Source organism: Lissotriton vulgaris, chromosome 11 (genome assembly GCF_964263255.1).
Source record: "Lissotriton vulgaris chromosome 11, aLisVul1.2, whole genome shotgun sequence".
NCBI classification, from domain to species: Eukaryota; Metazoa; Chordata; class Amphibia; order Caudata; family Salamandridae; genus Lissotriton; species Lissotriton vulgaris.
The window spans coordinates 634,777,687-634,799,001 of NC_141699.1; the positions used below are offsets into that span (position 1 = coordinate 634,777,687).

Here is a 21,315-nt window from a genome sequence, read left to right on the forward strand (position 1 = left end):
TCGTCCAAGGTCAGAGTGCTTAAAACTTAAAAGAAAAGCTGAATCTAAGACTGGCTCTGGCTTTCCAACGGACTCCTAATATCTGGGTAATATTGGCTACATTGGGCCAGTATTTCATGCCTAGTCTTGACTTCAAGAACGTTTTGCACTGGCCCAGAAAAACTGTTTGGTGATTCTCCAAATGCTATGAATAGATCCAAACTCTGGAGATACCATCTGCTTTGAAAGTAACGGGAAGAAAGGTGCTGTTCCCATGTTCTAGTGACAGCAGGAGGACAATAGGAACTACGTTGCACAGCAGATAGAGCCGAAGCTGACCTCTCTGACCAGATAGAGCAGAGTGAACCCCAAGGGCACTTTTGATTCCTTGTGGGGAATGCCTTGATAATTCAGATGCTTAGAAGCCACAATGGCCATCCCTGACCTTAGCATAGCTAATATCTGCCTGTTTCCAGACCCTGATGGACACAAATGTGTTTTTATTCAGTTATGGCCTTGTGTAGTGTTTCAGTGGCTGTTACCAGTCTCCCTGGATCCATAGATGTCATGTCTCTGGTCCTTGCGGTTTCAGAAATATCTCCATTTAAGTACCAGCCAAATCTTGACCCCAAATTCAACTTGAAAGTGGTCAAGCCTGTACTGTGCCTTCTTTCCAGCGGGTGTCCCTACCAGCCAAAAATCCTGATCACAATTTACCAGACCTCTATAATTTTGTTTCTTTTTGAGGGACGTTATTACAAATGCTAGTTCCATTCCAATACACATTCACACCCTGCTTTGACGTTCATAGGTCCTCACTTGGTCTCAACTATCAATTATTGGATATCCTGTAGCTCAGTCAACTACTAGACAATAAGATATTGTATAATCTTGCCATTGGCCCTTTTTTGCATTTGCACACTGAGTAGGATTAGTTTTGCAGGTTGGGATGTTTTAGTTCTGACTTACTGGTGTTAAGACGTTTTCAATGTGAAGCCAAGCCACCTTTGCTGGACCCCACTGAGTTGCTTAGTCTTGCACTCGGGGTTGCTGGGAAGGTAGGGCAGAGACATGTACTATCACCTCCAACTCAATACATAGGAGAACCTATTCTTCATTGACTGAAGATTGTAAACAATAACAAGTTGGAACCATCAAGTAAGTGACGGATACCAGCAAATCCATCTGTTTCTCCCCAGTTGACCCGTAGGATAACAATGGTCATAGGAACTAAAGGCATTTGTTTTTTTGATAAACAGCATTTAATTGCCACCAAAATGTTTGCCTCCATCTCTGACTCAGAAAGTGTAAGGAACTTCTTTTTTTCTTTGGAGTTCATCTTTAGTTTAACTGATTTGCTTTACTTACCTTTAATTACTGAGAAATAGCTCTAAGTGGGCATTGAGGGTATTGTATGATCTTTAATGTGTCATGCTGTACCTAAGTTTCTAACCCACTACTATCTCTTAAAGTAAACCTCATATACTCTACATCCTACCCCTAGATAGTCAAATGCCCAAGGGTAGTTTCTTCTCCATATTGGCCTGCGTCATTAACTTGTTCCCCTGAGACACCAATTATACATAGAAGTACCCAAAACAATTACTGGCAGTAACCAGTGACATACCTAGTACCTACAAATAAAATATATATACCTTCCCTGCCTCGACCATGAGAATCACCCTCTACTTTGAAATGCTTTGGAAATCATTTAGCTGATCACAGAAGTATCACTCTATTTTCCAGTGTTTAAGGTCAGGAGGGATGTAGCTATTGTTTTCCACAACTCAAAAAGATGAAAGGAATCCCCGAGACCTTGTTTCGAATCCTTTAATGAGCTATCTATAAAATATATCGCCATGCCATCTATTATCTCCTGCTGATCAATTGAAGTAACTTAACACCTCTTTACTATCGCTAGATGAATTTTCATCCTGTGAGACCTGAACATTTGTGGAAAGATCAATTTAACACCTATTACCAAACGATGGTGAAAGAATGGAAAATTCATTGGAATGAAAACTGACATTTCCTTCAAATGTCAACCCAACCTACCGGTATACAAGGTCACATGCTGTACCTATTGTAATATTCCCAGTCCTTCAAATAGCAGACCACCTTCACCTCTCCTCACTAAAGAATTGTAAACTCCCGTACTTCCATAAGAGATTTCAGAATTGATACAATAACAGACTGAACTTTAAAACCTGTAGAAAAAGTGGTCAAAGGCATTTGGTTAAAATCTCAACTAAAGAGGACCATACAGCCTTCTTGATACACTGCTGTAAATACAAGGGTACTTTATTTAGGTCTGAGAAATTCTACGTCCAATCCACGCTCACCTTTTGTATGTTTACGTACTTCCAGAAGCTGTGACTCACACATCGCTCCAACCTGTAGTCTTCAAAGATCTCTGCAATAACCTGGTTTTTCTGGAGTTAACTATAAATGCAAAGTAGAATCCACTGTTTGAATTTCCTCCCTTATAGAGGTATTATTGAGGATGAAACCAAGGAGATGCATTCTACTCCATATTTAGCGTTTATTCAAGACATTCATGGAATTTCAGTTGCCATCAAACTGTGAATCATTCCTAGAGCACTGCAAGCTGAGTTCAAATTTGTGTTTTTTCCGTCTGGCCTATATTTGCAAGATTGCATTCCATGCTATAGACTTTATGGTGTTATGATCCCTCATGTTTGTTTGAACAATGACCTGTGATCCTTGAACACGTCTAATAAATATTCAGCATTTTGCCTCATCTTTCTTCCCTGCCTAGTGCTTTGAAACAGTAGAATACACTATGCAATGCATCCTAAAATTCCAAAATAGCAAATTATAATAAGGAATAATTTACGTTTTTTTTAAAAGAATGTTCTCTATTGGGTTTTCTCCATGTATATTGATACACATCAGTTATTTTCATCTTGTAAATGAAATGTTATAAATGGGAGGAAAGTTTTGTATTATATGGTGTGGTTGTAAGACCATCATGAGTCCATTCAGGCGCGTTTGTAAAACCATTAGCTCAACCCTGGGTAACTGTGGCTTTGGGCAATCGGGCTTAAACAAAGGAACAAGTGAAAAGCATTTAGAAGCACCAAAACAACGAAATAAGACACGACATGAAAGAATTCTGATTCCAGTTTATAAAGATAGATCTTATTTTTGGGACCAACAAATTCCACCGGAGGGTTCAGAAAATATAGATTTTTAGTTGAAAAGTAAATCACTGATTTTCACTCAAAAAGCTAACACGCATTGGTAACTACATTGGGTAGCAGAAACTTTGTAAAACTTTCATAAAGTTATGGTTAACACCACCGTTGACACGCAACTTGGCCAAGGAAGAGGTCAAGGGGGCCAGTGAGAATTTCTAGGACAGTTACCTTGTCACCAAAGCAATCTCAAGTCCGTCATAATCTTTATTTAAAGATACACACATATTCTTCCTTAGCAGTGGAACCCATGATGCAGTTAACACAAGTAAAAGTAGATATTTAATACACCAGGTTCTAACGGTCAAGTATCACATGATGAGAATTGTAAACACTGAGAAAATCGCTAATATGCAACATTTTTAAGTGTGTACTCAGTTAAAAATCAAGTAAAAAGGATAAAACAGGAATAAAGTGCGAGTGTAATAATGACTAACGATATGCACACTTTAAAAAGATTTTGATAAAAACTTTGAGAACAAAACAAGGTTAAAAACAGGATCCTTGGAAAGCACCCTTGAGTCATAATATTTTTCTTTTTTTTTTACTATCTCAAGTCCTCTACCAGGCTGTATGGGCGAACCGCCACAGACATCAATAGAGTGGTCCCGGTGCAGGGAATGCAGAATGCTGAAGATGTTGTATGATGCTGAGGATGCTGTTCGTTCGATGGGGGCTTCCTGGGGCTATCCTGAGTCCTGGAGGGGTGACTGGCCACATCTGGAGTTACCTATAAAATACATCACCATCAAGAGGTCCAACAAAGGTCCTTTTTGGTCCAGCAAACGTCCACAAGCACTGGACTACTGGTCTCTGATCACAGCAAAACCAACGGTTCCCTTTGGTGAAGATTAGTGTCTGTCTTGGACAATCAAATTGCTCTCCAGTGTTCTCCCAGGTTCAAAAGACTCAGGTGCAACGTCTGAGCAACGGGACTCGGTCGTTCAGGCTGCAAGTTTGGGGCCTGAGGTGATCAAGCAATTGTGGCTTTTGACTAGTAAGAACTGGCTTCATTAACTTTTGTGACCCTGGTGCTGAAACTGGAAGTCAACCAAATAACTCTTTCAATTCCCCTCTTCTGTCTGAGGCTCAAAAGTGACTTTTCCACGAGCTAGGTACCAAAGGCACAGTCCTCTCTTTCCTAGCCCAAAGATCAACAGGTGCAGTCCAGTGGTTGGTGCAGCCTGTTTTTCCAGGCCCAGGGAACAGTAGGGGTAGCCCTTCTTTGTCCTCTCTCCAGTCCTCATGTGATCGGAGGAATGGATGCCATATGTATGCCCAGAAAGGGCCCTTGGGGATGCAGCAGTTACTATGTCCTTTCCTGCCTGATGACCACTTTCTGCAGTGTGTGTCATCTATCTATTACAGAGTGCACTATTCTGCCACCTCCTGAGATGGCTGAACCCCTCTCTCAGCATATGTAGCTTGGTTGCACACCCTAGAGGTGTAACTACCTGAGGGCTACATGCCCACAAAAAAAAACTGTTTGGCAACTGGTTTCCCATCTCTCTCCTCGATGCCAACCCGTCTACCTGAACAAAAGAGAAGCCCCTACACCATGTGTATCCACCATTTGCCCTTCAAAGTCTCCTTCCCCTTACAGCTCTTCTAACAGCAGGCCTCTACCTTTCCTGCAAGTCGTTCACACCCCCATCTTGTGGCCAGCATATGTGAACTTCTACTGAAAAACTTGAACAGCAGTGACCACTTTCTAAAAGTTGCATATACTCAAAAGTTACATGAAATCCAACCTAGGTGTCAAGTCGAGTTTAACGTGACACTAATTTTAATACCTTGAAGTACCAGATTTAGTAGTCTCAATCAGAAGTTGACAGAGATGAGCTATCAGTGTGTAACCCTGTCCTCGCTAACGGGGCTACTAGTGTCTCACTTGTAAAAATAATAATGTGTGTGTTTTACGGTTAGGATATATAAAAATGAATGTCCTACACTGCCTACGCAAAGGACAGCAAGTCATTCTGGAAGGCTGTCTCTTGTATGCGTTCCCTAGGTCAAGGCGGATCAGCACTTAGTTGTCAAATAAATGGAGAGGACTGGCTGGCACACTTTTGACTCTTTTTCGGTCGGTTTGCAGCTATGGCCCGGGGAGGCTCCATCATTCCCATCCATTTCTTTACAATTGACATTATTAATTGTAACTTGAATCTTTGGACCCCACTATGAACAAATCTTTATAACAGCCTGAACAGGTCACTGATACCTTGCTCCTGGGCTTCCTCAGTCACAGTCCCGATCTTTAAAAAGGGCAACAGGGCGGAGTCTAAATGTTGTCGCCCGAATTTTCTGTTAGATATACCAGCCAAAATTTTAGGCAGCGTCCTGTATAATGGAGTAGTAGATTGGGTCACTGAAAACAACGTGTTAAATAAATGCCAAGATGGATTTCGCAGTGGTATAGGGATGATTGATCAATGCCTCAACTTAAACCTGATCATTGGAAAATATACGGTGGCCAAGCAGTCTGTCCTATATTTAGCCTTTATGGATCTCACAATTACATTTAATTGTGTTAATCGGGCTAAGCTGTGCAGTCTCTCATTAATCTGCAAATGGATCCATCCCTAGTTCACTTGTTTGTCTCCTTACATTCGGACACTAAGTCCCGAGTCAGGTTTGGGAACAAAGGAGAAGTCACTGATGGATTTAGTATTTCTCAGGGGGTTCGCCAGAGGTGCGTTTTAGCCCCACTCTTTTTATTTTGTATAATAAATGATCTTCGTAAGAAGCTTAGTTAGTGCACCCCAGACATTGCCATGGTGAATGGTGCCCCCCTACGAGCATTATTATATGCTGGTGACGCTGTGTTAATTGCTTGCACCCCAAAGCCTTGTGTCATCTAGTGCACTCCTTTGTCAATTTTATGGGCAATCTGGATTTATTAACTAATTTTACTAAGTCTTTTATAATGACTTATGGCCCAAGGCGCATGCAACCCTTAACTATTACATTAAGTAAGGGGGTGCTATTAAGCACCAGCTCCTGGGGGTCACTTTCAGCTGGTCTGGGACATGGCCTGGAAATATTGCACAAAGTAGGACCAAGTTTTCCAGGGCTGTTGGCTCATTGGTAAGTCTCCCGTCACCTTAGGAAGAGAGGATTCTAACACCCCTCTTGCAAATATATTCGCACAATGCGTTTGTACAGCAACTTATGGTGACTCGTCTACCCTCCAAAGGTAGGAAAATTAATTTTGTTGGAGACTACTGTCAGCCCCCGTGTCATCCTCCAGCTTCATTTGCCACTATGAACTAGGCTTAGACTTTCTGAACAACTTTATCCATAGCTGGCCAGTCCTCGTGGCCTCTTATCTGGAGCTCAGAAGAAGCAAAATTAACTAGAGAGATTGTTTTGGACTGCTTGCCTTGCAATAGGGGGTCTTTCAGTTCCCTGGCTAGTGTGTGTCAACAAATCTCTGTAAGCCATTGGATTGGCTGATATGTTTTTCGATAGAACGCTGTGGGCAGCCTCTGTTAGAAAGCAAGTGCAAGTCTTACTGCTAGAATGAGCCAAAGAAGAGAGGATTAGGGCTGACAGGCAAAAATCAAGTGTCAAGCATTATTTATATCTTTATCCCGGGGCTATCTCTACCAACTACCTGCAGAACACTAATAAGAGGTGGGAAAGTCTTTTATTGTTCAGCTACTGGGCTAGTATTATGAAATATTTACTTTGTATTCCAACTGGACACCAACCCCAACTCCACTCAAGAGAATGCTCAAGTACTAACTTGCATAAACAAACTATAGTACATTTCCTCTTCTGTGAATATTATAAAATGTATACCAAAGAATTCCTCTTACCATTTTTGAAGTTTAGAGATCTACGGCTTTGTATGCAAGCATATCATTTTTTATTGGCATTACCAGATGACAAAACGTGGTTACATGATTCTGTTTTTTAAAGCCGCAGTCAACTCAAGGAAGTCAATTATTTCAGACTTATGTTAGGGCATCAATGAATCAGTACTTGACTCTGTTTTAATGTTGGTTTTATTCATCCCAGCCTGTATTTATCATGATTGTTGGTATCCCAACCTGATAATTTTATGTATTTTATTTGTTTGTTTTAACAACTTGTATGTATTTTACTGCTATATCTGCAAGTCTTGCACGCATTCATGGCTGTTCACAGCCGAATAAAGAATTCTGATTCTAAAATGTCCTACTTAATAATATACAGTACCCTGCCTTTGGGCTTGATAGGCCTGCTGAAGGTGTGAAATATATATTAAAATGGGAGGTTTAAACTTTGTTACTATTTAAATGGCAAAGTCGAGCTTAGCAGTTTACAACTGCCCTAGCAATCTTCAGTAACAGGCTAGGAGTCATGTTTTTACTTCGTCACACTCAGGGTGGCACAATAGGTGCTGCAGCCCTGGGGGAACACTGTCATTTATAGGCCCTGGGTATCCCTGATGCCATATGCTAGGGACTTATAAGTAAGTTAACTTAGCCAATCAGATATACGCTAATCAAACATATACTTTTAAGGGTCAAAGCACTGTCACTGAGGTCTGGTTAGCAAGCCTCAGTGCACTAAGAGTTGAAAAAACAGATGTGTCAGTCCAACACTTTCAGTGCTATCATGCAGAAAAAGACATTACCTTACAATGAATAATAGCTTTTTTGAAGTTCTTTATTAGGTTTTTGCCCATGTATATTCATAAACATAATTCATATCATCTTGTAAGACAATGTTAAACATCACTCGAAGGTCCCTGTGTGAGTGTGAGCAGTTTCAGTCAACATTTTACATTAACAATACCCAGCTGTAAAATAACCTTTATTATAACATTGGAATGTGGAGCACTCCATTGCAGAAAATTATAGTGCTCCGTGCTTCTACGGGCTGATAAAGGCCCACAGAGTAACATTCCAATGTTGTTTAAACAAAAGCCTCTCGGAGCCGTAGGGGATTTCAATCCCCTCGGGAGCCGAGAGGCCTTTGTTTAGTTTGTTAGAACATTCTGCCCTCTAGTGGAAGAATGCTCTTGTAGCCTTACAGCCCTTCATAGCTGGGCTATACCTTCTATTAAAGTCCTGCTCCCATGTTAAAGGCCCTCACCTTCGGCATAGGCTATACGGCTATAATAAAATGATGTTTCTTTCTACTATGAGCTCTGTTTTTCGTGATTTGTGGAATGTCGTTGTTTCAGGGGCAAGTCAATTCTATCTCATTCTCGTTGGTATAGGTGGATCCTCTGTATCTATCGCCTCTTCCTGTGTTACTCCAGTAGCTGTATAATAGTGCACTTGAATGTGATGGTTCTTAGTGACATGTGCAGGTTGTCTGTGTAGCAAGTGCATCTTGGGTTGTATGTTTCAAGTAAAGCCTCGTCCCAATATTCTAGGCTGGTGTCTGTTCACGGGTGGCGTAATTTCTGGTGTCATCATGATGTTCCAATCATTATGGGGCCTATTCACAAAAGTAAATGTACTCATGTGTAAATCTACTCCTGCATTTGCTATTCACCTTTACCGAGTGAGGATTTACACCAAAGTTTAGACTTTCATATCACCACCACTTCAGTTCAATGGGAGGGGGCCTCTAAGACAGGATTTATGAGTGTAAAGTTACCACTAGTACATTTCTACACATCGAAAGAGCTCTCTGCCACCATAGCAGAGATCTCCATATTGGTGTCTGGAAAATATTTACGTTTATTATTCTTAAAAACATATTTTATTATAAGAAATGTGAAATAATTTAACACATTTATTATTAACATAGAACTAATAACGTTAGCTATTTGCAAAACTGCTTGATTTGATTGTTAATTGTGTGCACTGATCTTCAAAATAGAGGTGGAAATGACTGCTAACAATTGACAGTTACTGGTTTCTTTCAAAAAGCCAAGTTTTCCAAAAATTTCTGAAAACTAGCAAATTGCAGTGCTGTTGTTCATCTTTAGGGACTTCGGTCCTTATGTTCACAGCTTTTTTTTGTGGTAACAGGCTCCAGCTCGCAAAATCAGAGCCTCTGCGACCCCAAAACAGCTTTTGGGTATGCTCAAAACCCAAATTGCAATTGGATAACTCCTTACTCAGTCACAAGATAGGTTTGCGACTGCATTCTGAATCGCAAATTGAAAAGTTCACTTTTAGCTCGTCCCTTCCAATTTGCAATTTCTTACGATATGTATCAATGGTTTAAGACAGCAATTCTGGTTTCAAATCATTTATCGGTTACTGACACCTCAAAGGAGATGTCAACCCACTCGTAAATGGGAAGCATGTGATAAATTTTATTGTGTATAGTTAATTAAAACCTTTGCAATATTGTAGCATACAAAGACATGTTTTTTTTTTAAATGTACAAATGGGAAGCAGTTAATTGGGGATCTATTCCCCTTTGTGACTGTTGTAAAAAATACTTTCGCAGATGTAGGCAGTCCCAGCGTCCACTGCTTTGCTTGTTAAAAAAAAAGCTTTTGAAATGTTTCTATCTTTTAACCGCATTACATTTTCCTTTCAGGGAAAAAGGTGCATTAAAAAAAAGTGCTTTATTTGAAAGTAATTACAGACCTGGTGGTGGTCTCTCCCCTCCCAGCATACCACTATTCCTGTGATGGCAGTGAATCGTGGTAGGTAGCAATTTGCGACCTACCTCATGCATATTAATTAGGTAGGTTAAATTGTGATCACTGACGAATCAGTATTTTGTGAATCAACATGTTGGCACGTCAGTTCGCAAAAAAATTATTCATTTGGTAAAAGTCAGTGCGTAATTTGCTACCACTTTTACTTCATTCCACGTATGAATTCCAAACAAAGAAACCACCACTTTTCTGAGCCTGACATATTCTTGTTACCTCTCAAAAGGAACAAGACGACTTAAGTACTCAAGAAGGAGAATAGAAATGAACAGGGACTGTGCAAAAGGACTCTTCAATAGAAAAGACAGAGGTAAATAAAAGTTACTCCCTTCCTGACCAGAGGTTAGTGCAGTTTGTCCTTATGCTGAGAAATTGATATCCAAATATTCAACCTGCAGTCTTGCAGTTGTTTGGACATTTCTGAACACAAAGTCTTTTTGTATTCCGGATAAGATGAAATAATTAGGTGGACAATGATTTTCATGACCTGATTAAAAGAATAGGAGTAATTTTACTTAGGTGTTATTTAGAGTTTGGGATGATGGAAAACTCTGTAACAATCGTGGTGGTTTTTCCCATCCACCTTATTACAAGTTCCTTGTAACCTATGGCAATTAATATTGGCAAACATAATATCCATCACATGTTGACAGGTTGCCCTGGACTCTAATGTCGGGAAAGCAGCCCTTGTATTTTCTGATCTTCTTTTGAGCTCCAGAGGTGAGCCGTTGCAGGACCACAACCTCTGGGGACTACATGTCCCACAACCGCCTGCAGGACCAACACCTGATTTCACTAGCGCTACATTAATGCATCAGAGACCTGATGAGCAGGATGCGAGCAGGCCAGTTAAATCCCTGACCAAGAGCTGGGCCGTCCTGGGCCAGTCAGAGACCAAAGGAGGCTGAGCTGGGCCCAAGCTCTTGGCTCTTACAACAAGAATTGTCTCCAGCAGACATTGAGACTGTAATCTCTTGCTGTGGATCCTCATATAGGTGTGGGCTTTTTTGGGGAACTTTTTAATTTATTTATGGTTATTCTACTTGTTAATCTGCCACTTATTACTGTTTCAGTACACTCGAGCACCTAGTTTTCATCTACTTATCTATTGACTCTTCTTTAAAGGTCAACATAAAAAGTGCTACAATGGAGGCCAAACCCCAGTCCCTAACCCATCTAGTCTGGATCTGTCTTGTGAACAATCTACCCAAGATATGCCAGCCTTGTTATACACTATTCCTTGTAGCAACTGATTCGATCCCCTGTCTGCACAGGCCCAGTTAGCTCTCGTAAATTGTACCATCGAAGACCCTGTCCTTTTAACAACTGCTTTGCCCAGCTCCCTTAGCGATCTAGGTCACCTCTTCCAGCAGGCAAAAGCTTTACAAGAGGAGGTGGGGGACATCAAGGCTATGGTGAACTAACTCTTAAATCTGTTTAAAAGAAGCCTAATTTGTGTAGAGACACAGCCATAGAAAATAGTTCTATCACCGTCCATGATCACCAGTAATGGAAACAGATCGCTCATGCGACGTAATCCATTCTTACTTAAAGCTCTTACAACAACGAGAATAAACACAGAGGCCATTGGAAGGGGTTTGGGAGGTGGAATCACCACATGTCTAGCCCGGTGCACATTGAACCAACTGGGAGCCATTCTCACTGCTCTAGTATGGCACCGGACCTAAGTGTCCCCTTGTCCCATCTACAAATTTGATTTGTGACCAAAGGAAGACGGATACAGCTTGCAGCTGTTCAGTCTTCCTAATGCACGTCCCAAAAAGCAAACAACTGAACTGAGAATACATGAAGGGGAGGAGGCCTTAATAAATCCATTCACTGGATTAGCAAGGTACGAGGTTGCTGCTCTATTACAAGAGATGATATTTTGGGTGGTGCAAGACACTCACAAGCAAGCTCTAAGATTGATAATATTGAACTTATTCTAACTAGTAGCGACTTAGTTGACAACTTGGTGGCATTTATCTAAGCACTTGTTCTATGTTTAAAACAGACATTCTTCATAAGCATACTCCGCCTGCAAACCCTAGCAATCTTGACGGGGGTAACCTCACCAATAATCCACAAACAAATTCACCTACTAGCATGGTGGATTGACTACCATCATCCAATATATTGGTCGAGGGATGTGCCCCCCCAACTGATCAGTCAAGCTTCATGCGGGCTGGAATCGCTCACAAACCATTTTATTCCAGTAGCAAATGACACTAATTCTATAAAATCACCTCTAATACTGGATTGACCTCTTCTCAAAGGTCATCCTCCATTTATTAGTAGCATCTGCCCTGATGTAAATACTATGACCAATGCAAGGCACTCTTTCTGTTTAGCCTGCAGTTCGTAGGCTTCAAATCTAAAACCGACGTTTCTGATTGGAATTCCATCATTGAGCTATATAACAGATCTTGATTGCAACATTCAAAGGTTATCTATTGATTCCCCAGATATTCTAGCCATCCGAGTAATGACACCCAATGGGAGGTCTCTTGACATCGATATTTTTTATGTTTATGCCAGAGGGGTCCAGTGAGGACTTAGGGCCAGATGTAGGTAAATGAGATTTACCGATTTTTAATTACCGAATTTTACCGATTCGGTAATTAAAAATCGGTAAATCTGAGGGGTGGATATGTAGGAACATCCAGATTTTCCTTTTACCGAATCGGTAAATATCTGTATTTACCGATTCGGTAAATACCGACCGGTAATGCCCCATTCATTCCTATGGGCTTTGAAGCCCATAGTAATGAATGGGGCATTACCGGTCGGTATTTACCGAATCGGTAAATACCGATTCTGACAAGGGTGCAGGGGGTGTCACTTTGACACCCTCTAGCACCCCCAAAAAAGGTTCGGGGGCCATGTGACAGGCATACCTGCCCTAAGGGCAGGCCTGCCTGTCATATGGCACAGGTGTGCATGCACACATGTGCATGCACACCAGAATCGGTATTTTACCATCAAATAGTATTTGATGGTAAAATACCGATTCTGTAATGCTTGTGGGACTCAGAAGAGTCCCACCTACATATCAATTTTACCGAATCGGAAAAAATAGCGATTCGGTATTTTACAGAATCGGTAAATTTACCGATCGGTAAATTTACCGATTCTGTAAAATACAGGGCCCTACATCTCAAATTGCATTTACCGGTCGGTAACGGCCGAATTCGGCCGTTACCGACCGGTAAATGCCTACCTACATCTGGCCCTAAGATCTCAAACCATCTTGACTATAGAAGAATACCTGATGGCCCATTATTCCAACTCAGGCTTCATATTAGGGGTTGATTGTAATACCATTTACGAGCCCCTGGACTAGGATGATCCAACTAGAGATGTAGATAAGGATGAGATCTGGGGAATTCCGCAGCTCAATCTTCCACCTATGGACCAAGGCTGCTTTTCAGATGAAGGCCTTAACTCTGGATTTAGGCCTAAGAGCCACTAATGGTAGAACCCCCTCCAATAGGCCAGGAGCTAATACCTAAAAGCAATCCCATCCTCACGAGTTGCATTGATTATCTCTTATTAGATCTCCGTCCGTGGTCTTCCCTCGTGGATATGATGGTTATAAACAGGATAGAGAATGACCATGATCCGTTAGGCCTTTCTTTGGTCTCCTTTTGTCCTAAACTAAAAAAACAGCAACGCACATTAGCCCACACGAGTAATGTCATCCTTTTGAACGATATGCGGTGTTTCAATTGGTCCTAAGTTGTGAAGTCACCTCTTATCTTACAACAAATAAGCATAGATCTATAGGACTGTCTGCTGGATTTGACTCATAGATCTCCTTTCTCTTTGTATGGTGTGACAATAATTGCCACACATAAACACTTTTTACAAGAAAATGTTGTCCCAACTTGTAGTTTCTACCAATGGCCATAAGCAGAGGATTAAAGTAATCGGCAGGCTATTTAGAACACAAAGTAGTCTAACTGCTCTAGGAATCTTAAATTCAGATTCCAATTTGGTCTACCCATGTGCAGTTGCAAAGTTTTTTTGGCAAAATGTGGGTTATTAGAGCTTGGTTCCTGGCAGCCACTACACGGTTTCCATAACACCTTGCCGTCATACAGTCAATTGCCTCTAACCACAACTTGTTTTGCCCATTACGTAGTTAAATCAACCTAAACTAAATACCTGGGCATTCATCTATGGCCAATACATGTAGTCTGTGTTGCTGGTGTTGCAGTATTTTAAAATAACAATCTGATTCTAGTCTTATCTCAATTTATTTGTATTCGTGCAGGTACATTAGCCCTGCAGACTGGACAGTGGGTTACCTTTCTTTTGTCTGCTATTTTTATAATATGATTGTTGGCCTCTGTACAGCTCAGATCTAAACACATGCCTTGGTTTCTGAGTTTTCACTCTGCCCTCCTTTTGCTAGTTGGATCTTCTCTTATTTTAAACCAACTGTTTAAATGTTATCATTATTTATTGGTATATTGTGATGTAATGCTCTTACCAATATATTGCTTTTGTGTACAACATTTTATTTTCCTGTTTTTATACCTCATTATAATGTTTGTATGCTTTTACTGCATGTATGATTAATCTGTTGAATAAAGCAAAATGAATTGAATATAGTTAAGTAAAATAGCCCAAGCAAAGCATCATTATTGAAGACTCCCAATAGATCATACATCAAAGATCGGGGGTGGAGTGGTGAAAGAATATATGATTCTTACCGTCGTTTTTGGGATGATTAGGCAACTCAGACTTTGATCCATGTGATGTTTAAGCAGTCATGCAGCAGTAGTAATTTACCATGAGGGGATAGCTCTGCTGTCTGAGGCTTGCTTTAGACAGTCAAATCTGTGTAGCTTAACAGCTCTGGTATGCGAGGTCTGACCCTGGAAGGTAAGTCTTGCCTGAAGGATAGCTGTATAGCCAAAATTCAGTGCCTGTCGGACTGTGTAATATGTGGTACCTCGCTGCTGCAAGACCGTATAAAGGTGGGAGGTACGGTAAAAGGGTGATATAGGAGTGTGTTGGGGGCCTCTTCATTGATCCTTGCAGGGTGGGTCCCATAAAGTTTTGTTACACCACTGGTGGTGGTGAAGATCTCCAGCCATGGGTTTGCGAATTGTATTTTGTAATGAATAAGTAGTACAACTTTATTCACTACAACATGCTGTTTGTGTATCAGGCCCTTTAATTGACCTCATCTCCTGATCACCTTAGTTGCAACGTCATAGCTGCATGTTCAGCTGTGGTCCGTTTTTTCAGATCTGTAAGTCACTCCTCTATTCGACAAATCTTTCGCTTTCCAGTCCTTGGCTGCACTCTAAGATGTTTATCCATTCAGTTTCTTAGAATACCTTGTCTAATTCCTCCTTCCATCTAATTTCTAATGAGTTTTTGACCGAATAATATGTCCGCGATTGGGAGTCGTGTAATACCGTCCCAGCCTGTCTACTCTGCCCATGTGTCAAGAGTATGTGAAGGGTTTAATAAATAATAGCTTAAATCTTTTCAAAAGGTAAGGAACAGAATCATGTTCCCACCAGCTGGAAATAACAAAAAGCCTAGTACAGTTTTTGTAGGTATGTACATTTTTTCTATATTTTTGAATTGTATCCAATTTCAGTTGGAGATTATTTAAAATATCATAATCTCATGATACACATGTGATGAAAGGATTGGAAGAGCTACTAAACGTGGTTATACGTGTATGCAGGAAATATTATAAGGGATGTTGTAATGATTTCTAACTCTCTTCACTTCTCACTTCCAGTGTCCTGGATGCAAAGCATACGTGGAGCGTAAAGCCCTGGAGAACCTGAGGGTTCTCTGTATACTCTGCCAAGCCAAGAAGAAACAAACTTGTGAGTTCTGCTGGCAGTGCCTGAAGCCCTGGAAAGGCTCTGGTACATCATCCGTTCGGTGTGAAAACGAGGGCTGTAAAGACCCTAGGCTGAAGATGATAGACGAATGCATCCTCAAAGAACTACCAGGGAGTGAAGTGAAAAACTGTCCATCCATCCGGGCCTGCCCCACCTGTGGGCTCATCATCGAGCACAAGGACAAGTGCAAGTACATGATGTGCAAGCAGTGCCAGGTTGAGTTTTGCTTTGCCTGCCTCGATAGTGCTGCAGACTGCAAGAAAAGTAAACAGGGTGCCTGGTTTATGACATGCAGTAAGCCTGTCGCTCCTAAGCAAACCTCAATTCCAATCTGGTCCCGAAAGACATCAGCTTGACTCTAGCTGAACAAGCTTTTCTCTCTCTCCTCTTACCTGTTTAAGTAAATTCCCACCTACATGTTCAATTGAAGACCAGTACTAGATCTATCTAGGTTTGTGATAGAGTCAGGTTATTGTGAGAATAATTGGGCAGGTGTGCCTCCTTGTAAACTTGCTGTCGTAATTAGGTATTGACGAGCATTGTTGCTCCACAGTTGATATGAATGAAACATATGCGGCAACTAGTAGTTTTGAAAAGCTTTTCACATTTAAATCCTTATTTACCAATTCCAACAGGGTCTATTCCTGTACTACATAAGTCATTTGGTCCAGCTGGCCCATGATTAGGGGAGGACACACCAATATGGTAATGGAAAGCCATTCCCAAAGGGGAAGGGGGGAGAACATTATATTATATTTAGTCTATTCCTGTTTCTTCAGTGTATTTTATTCTTTCATTTGTGCTGTTGCGAGCAGCTGACTTTTCTTACACCCATGCTCTTTGGTTCATGGTGTTTGCAATCCCTAGGAGAAAGGGTAAAGGAGAATTAGTGCATTTTCACCTTTAGGATAAAAGTGGCTCAGCGGCTTGTTCTAAGACTTTGCAAGTACATTGAACATATTACTCTCTCCTCAAAATCAAATATTCAGGTGATTGAATTTTTTAATGGTTGCATTCCAAATATAATATCACATTTAAACTTCAAACATACATGCACCCAGAGCATAGCACACCCATTATCTCAGTTTACATTACCTTTTCGGATCTTCTCAAAGGGCAAATTTAGCCATTAAAAAATACCGGACCCTACATGATTTCTTCAATTTGTATAACATCTGGGTTGTATGACTTTATTGGTTTTGTAATGTTTCACCTGGCAATGTGAGCCAAAATTTTATTTTTCAATGTATAATCCTGCCTTTGTAAATTCTCTTTATACATGTTTAAAATGCCTGTGCAGTTCATTATGTACAGTAATAAAATGTTTTCTCCTAGAGAGTCAGCGGGTTTTGCGTGTTTTCTGCTGCTTTCAATTTTGGATACAGCTTATAAGGACTGTCTTTAGGCTGCTTTAGTTTGTTTCACAGGTCTGTTGTCCTTAAGGTCCTGATTACAAGTGGCAGAATTTCTCTGGGAGCTAACTCCAAGTGTCTCCAGACCTGGAAATATTGGGCACCAGACCTATGTTTGTTGTTGCAGGGGCTGCGGGCGCAGCCTAAATCCCTGCAGCAGCATGAGAAGACCATGAAATGCTCCCTGCTGGACTGGGTCAAGCCTGCTCTAATTCCCTGGACTGCCACCCATCTACACTTCACCCCACCTGCTCAGAGAAGGAGAAAATATGAGCGAATTTTCTTCCAAGATTTGTGGAAAACTTCTGAGAAAAGGACCAGGTATCCTTAAGTAGTACAATGTCACAATGCACTAACCATATGCTCAGAATGCATTCTTCTATCTCACACAACCTTAAATAATGAAAACGTACACAGGAATATGAATGCCAGTTATAGAAACAGGGAAAGGAGAATTGATTAAGAATCGAAACAGAGACAGTTGACTCCACCACTCTGATTTCTCACTTCAACTGGTCAGTGAAATTTGCAGGATGTAGTGAATATTTTGTTGCAAAGAGGTATCTTTAGGACCTTGCCAGATAGGTTCTGCATTGTAATAGTGAATGGACATAACATAGCGATATCTCATTTATAGCCAGCTCTCTGTACTTTGATGTGGAATGTGTAATTCCTGAAAATAAATATACAAAAAATGAGTTCCCGTAAATAGGTGCCCTCTGACATTCTATAAACACAACAACTACCTCTAACCTCAACACTTGGCACTTTATGTGGAAGATGAGTTAAAATATATACTTGACACTGGGAGCACTACAAGGTAACTAACAAACGTTAAAGATTCAGCTTTATCCTTAATTTAGCAGTTTGTGTAAAGATACTAGAATTATAATAATGTATGCATAATCCTTAGGAACCTTTTGTTCGTCAAAGGATAACCCTTTAGTGAAATGCAACAAACCCACAGTCTTAGAAATGTTCAACACGACTTTCGGAAATACTTTTCTATAATCCCAGTGTCCTTCAGGACAATACAAAAGGAGCATTTAGACTTTTAGCAAAGGAAAACCTAGATTAGTGTAGCAAGGGCCCGGCTGCAGCCACATTGTATCACAACTGACTACAATAGATGCTGTGGGCCACGAGGGAAGTTATACACAAATATTTAAGATGGCCAGTGCATCTGTGGACTATGTGAGGGTTTGCAACATCCTGGGAAATATGGTTAGTTGTCAGGACTCTGTTGAGTAGTGTGCTTTCCCTACACGCAATGTCTCAATGTGGATAGCACTGCCACTCTGAAGGAACCACCATCCCTTCTCTCCCAGAAGCCAATATAAAGTATAATTGCCCAACTTTTGCTCAGTTCCTAGCGGTAAACATTAACCTTAGCTATGCTTTCTGACAGTGCCTCTCTATCCCCAAGAGGCTGCTGTTTTGGCTATTAGGCCTATATTTTGTTAGGATGCCTCGCATAAAATTCTTGATCAGAAATAGATACTCTTGAGCACTCCTCATGGCCTATCCCTCTTCCAATCCACCAAGAATTGCAAAAAATGTTTATAGTATCTAAAATCTTAAGTTCCTCATATTCACTTTCTTAATTCATCTGAACTGGCAGAAGATGTGAAGCAATATATGTTTTTGCAAACAGGCTTTCAACCAAGATAAATGAAAAACTGTAGACTTTTCATAGATTGAGGCTATTTCAGTCACACAATAACTGGATTCACAGTCTGGTCTATCACAAATTAACCAACAAACTTAGGTTGTAACTTAGAAGACGTTTTTAGACTCATATTTTTGTGAGTAACCACACCTTTTCACATCCTCGGGTTTCTCCGAAGGTTTGCTGTACTGACTCAGGTAACACATTTGAGTGGTATTACACAGAAGGAAGTAATAAAGACAGTGACCAATCCAAAGGAAATATGCAGGAATGATGGCCGTACATACCAAAAAAGGTGTCATTCCTGTAGATGAGTGTTCAATGTTATTGTTATTAACTCTGCCAATCACTGCATCTTACGCCAATCCTCCTCTTATGAAAAGGCTTGATATCTTGAATACTATACCATTTGTTCAACCGTTCAGTCTGTCCAGCCATCTGAGAATTGCTAGCTGGTCGACAGATGCACATACATATCTAGAAGTTTACTCAGGTCAGAAAAGGATTTTTTTTAAATGACTTTCTGTTTGTGAGGAAAAGCACGCAATTGAATAATGTGTAAAATTCTGTGCTCTTTAGAGGTGGCAACCCATGCAGGAATATGAAATCACCCATCTAAGTTAATTGGTCCACAGCAACTAGAATGACCATACATCCTTGACTTGTAGGTGAATCCACACTAAACTCCATTGACACAGTGTGCGAAGGTGCATACAAAATAGGGAAAGGCCTCAACCAACCTATTGAATTTGATGTGAACTCCAAATCTCAGCATAGATAGAACATATTTATACATAAATATTAACATCAGAAAATTATACTTGACCACCAAAAATATCTCCCTATTGCTGCCAAAGTCTTTGCAATTCCAGAATGTTCACTGTCCTTCAATCATGAAGCCAGTTCATAGCCTGTCATCCTAATTGAACCAATGGTAAATATATTGCTTCCTTTGATACAGCAACGCTTCACTTTCATGTGTATTTTCTTGCTCTTTCAACCAAGCTTCTTCATCCATGGAATTACTTTCCTTAAGTACCTCTGGCAGAAATTAATTCTATAGTAATGAGGACAGTGGAATGATCATGCTAAACATTTGTAGACAAAATGAATGGAGGATCCTCTGTCAAATATTGTTTCACCTTGCAACGTATCTTGTTGTAATAGATCACCAGCCTTCCTATACTTAAGCCCTTATCTATAGTGTATTACAAAATCATAGTCAGAAAAGAAGATCGTCTACCTGAATTGCCTGGAAGTAAGGCTGAGGCTAATTTCAATAACTGTGATGAGCACTTCTGTAGTGTATTCATCCCCAGACAAATATTGTCTCCAATCTTTAAAGGAGCGATTAGTGACCAAAAGGTCCTTGTCCGTCACTGTATAGTTTAATTCTGCTGTTGGAAATTTCTTGAGAAGTAATCATTTTGGCAAACCTAAACAGTGTTGTGTATCTCCGAGATAAAATACACCTATGCCATGATAATAAGCATCTGTCCCCATAATGAAAGGACATTCTGCTCTAGGATATTGAAAAATTGTGGTGCTAGAAATACATTATTTCAGAAATTAAAATGCCTTATCTGCTTCCTTTGACCAAACAAAAACTACTCCCTCTCATAGTAACTTGGTAATGGATCTTATGATTTCAGAAAACTGATTAATGAGTCTCATATAACATGGCAAGGCCCAAACTACTTTAAATAGCCTTGACTGTGTTTGGTGTGTGCCACTGAAAAATTGCTGACACCTAAGTCCCATCCATCTTAATACCTTCAGGTATAATTATGTACTCCAAAAGCTCAAAAGTAGTGGTTTTAAAAAGTGTTTATACGTCTTAGTGTAAAGATGGTGGCTTTTTATCCTTGTAACACTGTCCCAACAAATGATATGTGAGTTTTTAAGGATTCAAAGTTGCTCAACATATCATTTAAATAGACAATACTGAATACATCTAAAAACGTTCTCGATACTTCATCGATAAAATACTAATTTCAACAAACCAAACATAGCACAGAATACCACTTTAGCACATCACCCTGCCAGACACTGACTAGATGGAAGGCTCTCTTGAGGTCCAAATTTGTAAATATGTTTGTGTGTTCATTCCGATCTAACAGACCACTTAATAATGTCAAAGGGTTGCATTTTTCACTAGGATTCTATTAAGGGCTCTTTAGTCCACAAATGATCTGAGCTCACCCCTTTTTTGGGAACAAACAATAACAGAAAAAGCAAGACACTATGAGGGCCTAGTAAATCCATAGCCATATTTTCATCTAAGTTCTGTTCAGCTATTAAGTTTCTGATTTGGTAAGTGCGTACACTCGACTATAAGGTATTTGTTCACCAGGTTCCAAATCGATCAAAAAATCATAAAATCCTTGAGGAGGTAACACATTTACGTTTTTCTTATCAAAAATATCTTCAAACTCTTCATAGGAGGGATAATGAGATAGCAATCAATCAATCAATCATGGCATTTGTATAGCGCACTACTCACCCGGGAGGGTCTCAAGGCGCTGGGGGAGAGTGGGCCGCGCTG

General features: G+C 40.3%; 1 protein-coding gene across 1 annotated transcript in view; it reads left to right on the forward strand.

Moving 5' to 3' along the window:
- LOC147683270 (E3 ubiquitin-protein ligase DDB_G0292642-like) overlaps window positions 1–17,027 on the forward strand; it is a 110,286-nt gene extending 93,259 nt beyond the window's left edge. The window contains exon 4 of the mRNA XM_086943730.1: window positions 15,581–17,027. Coding sequence (XP_086799856.1) covers window positions 15,581–16,045 — 465 coding nt within the window. The 3' untranslated portion in view covers window positions 16,046–17,027. The remainder of the gene's footprint in view (window positions 1–15,580) is intronic.
- Window positions 17,028–21,315: the final 4,288 nt, after the last annotated feature.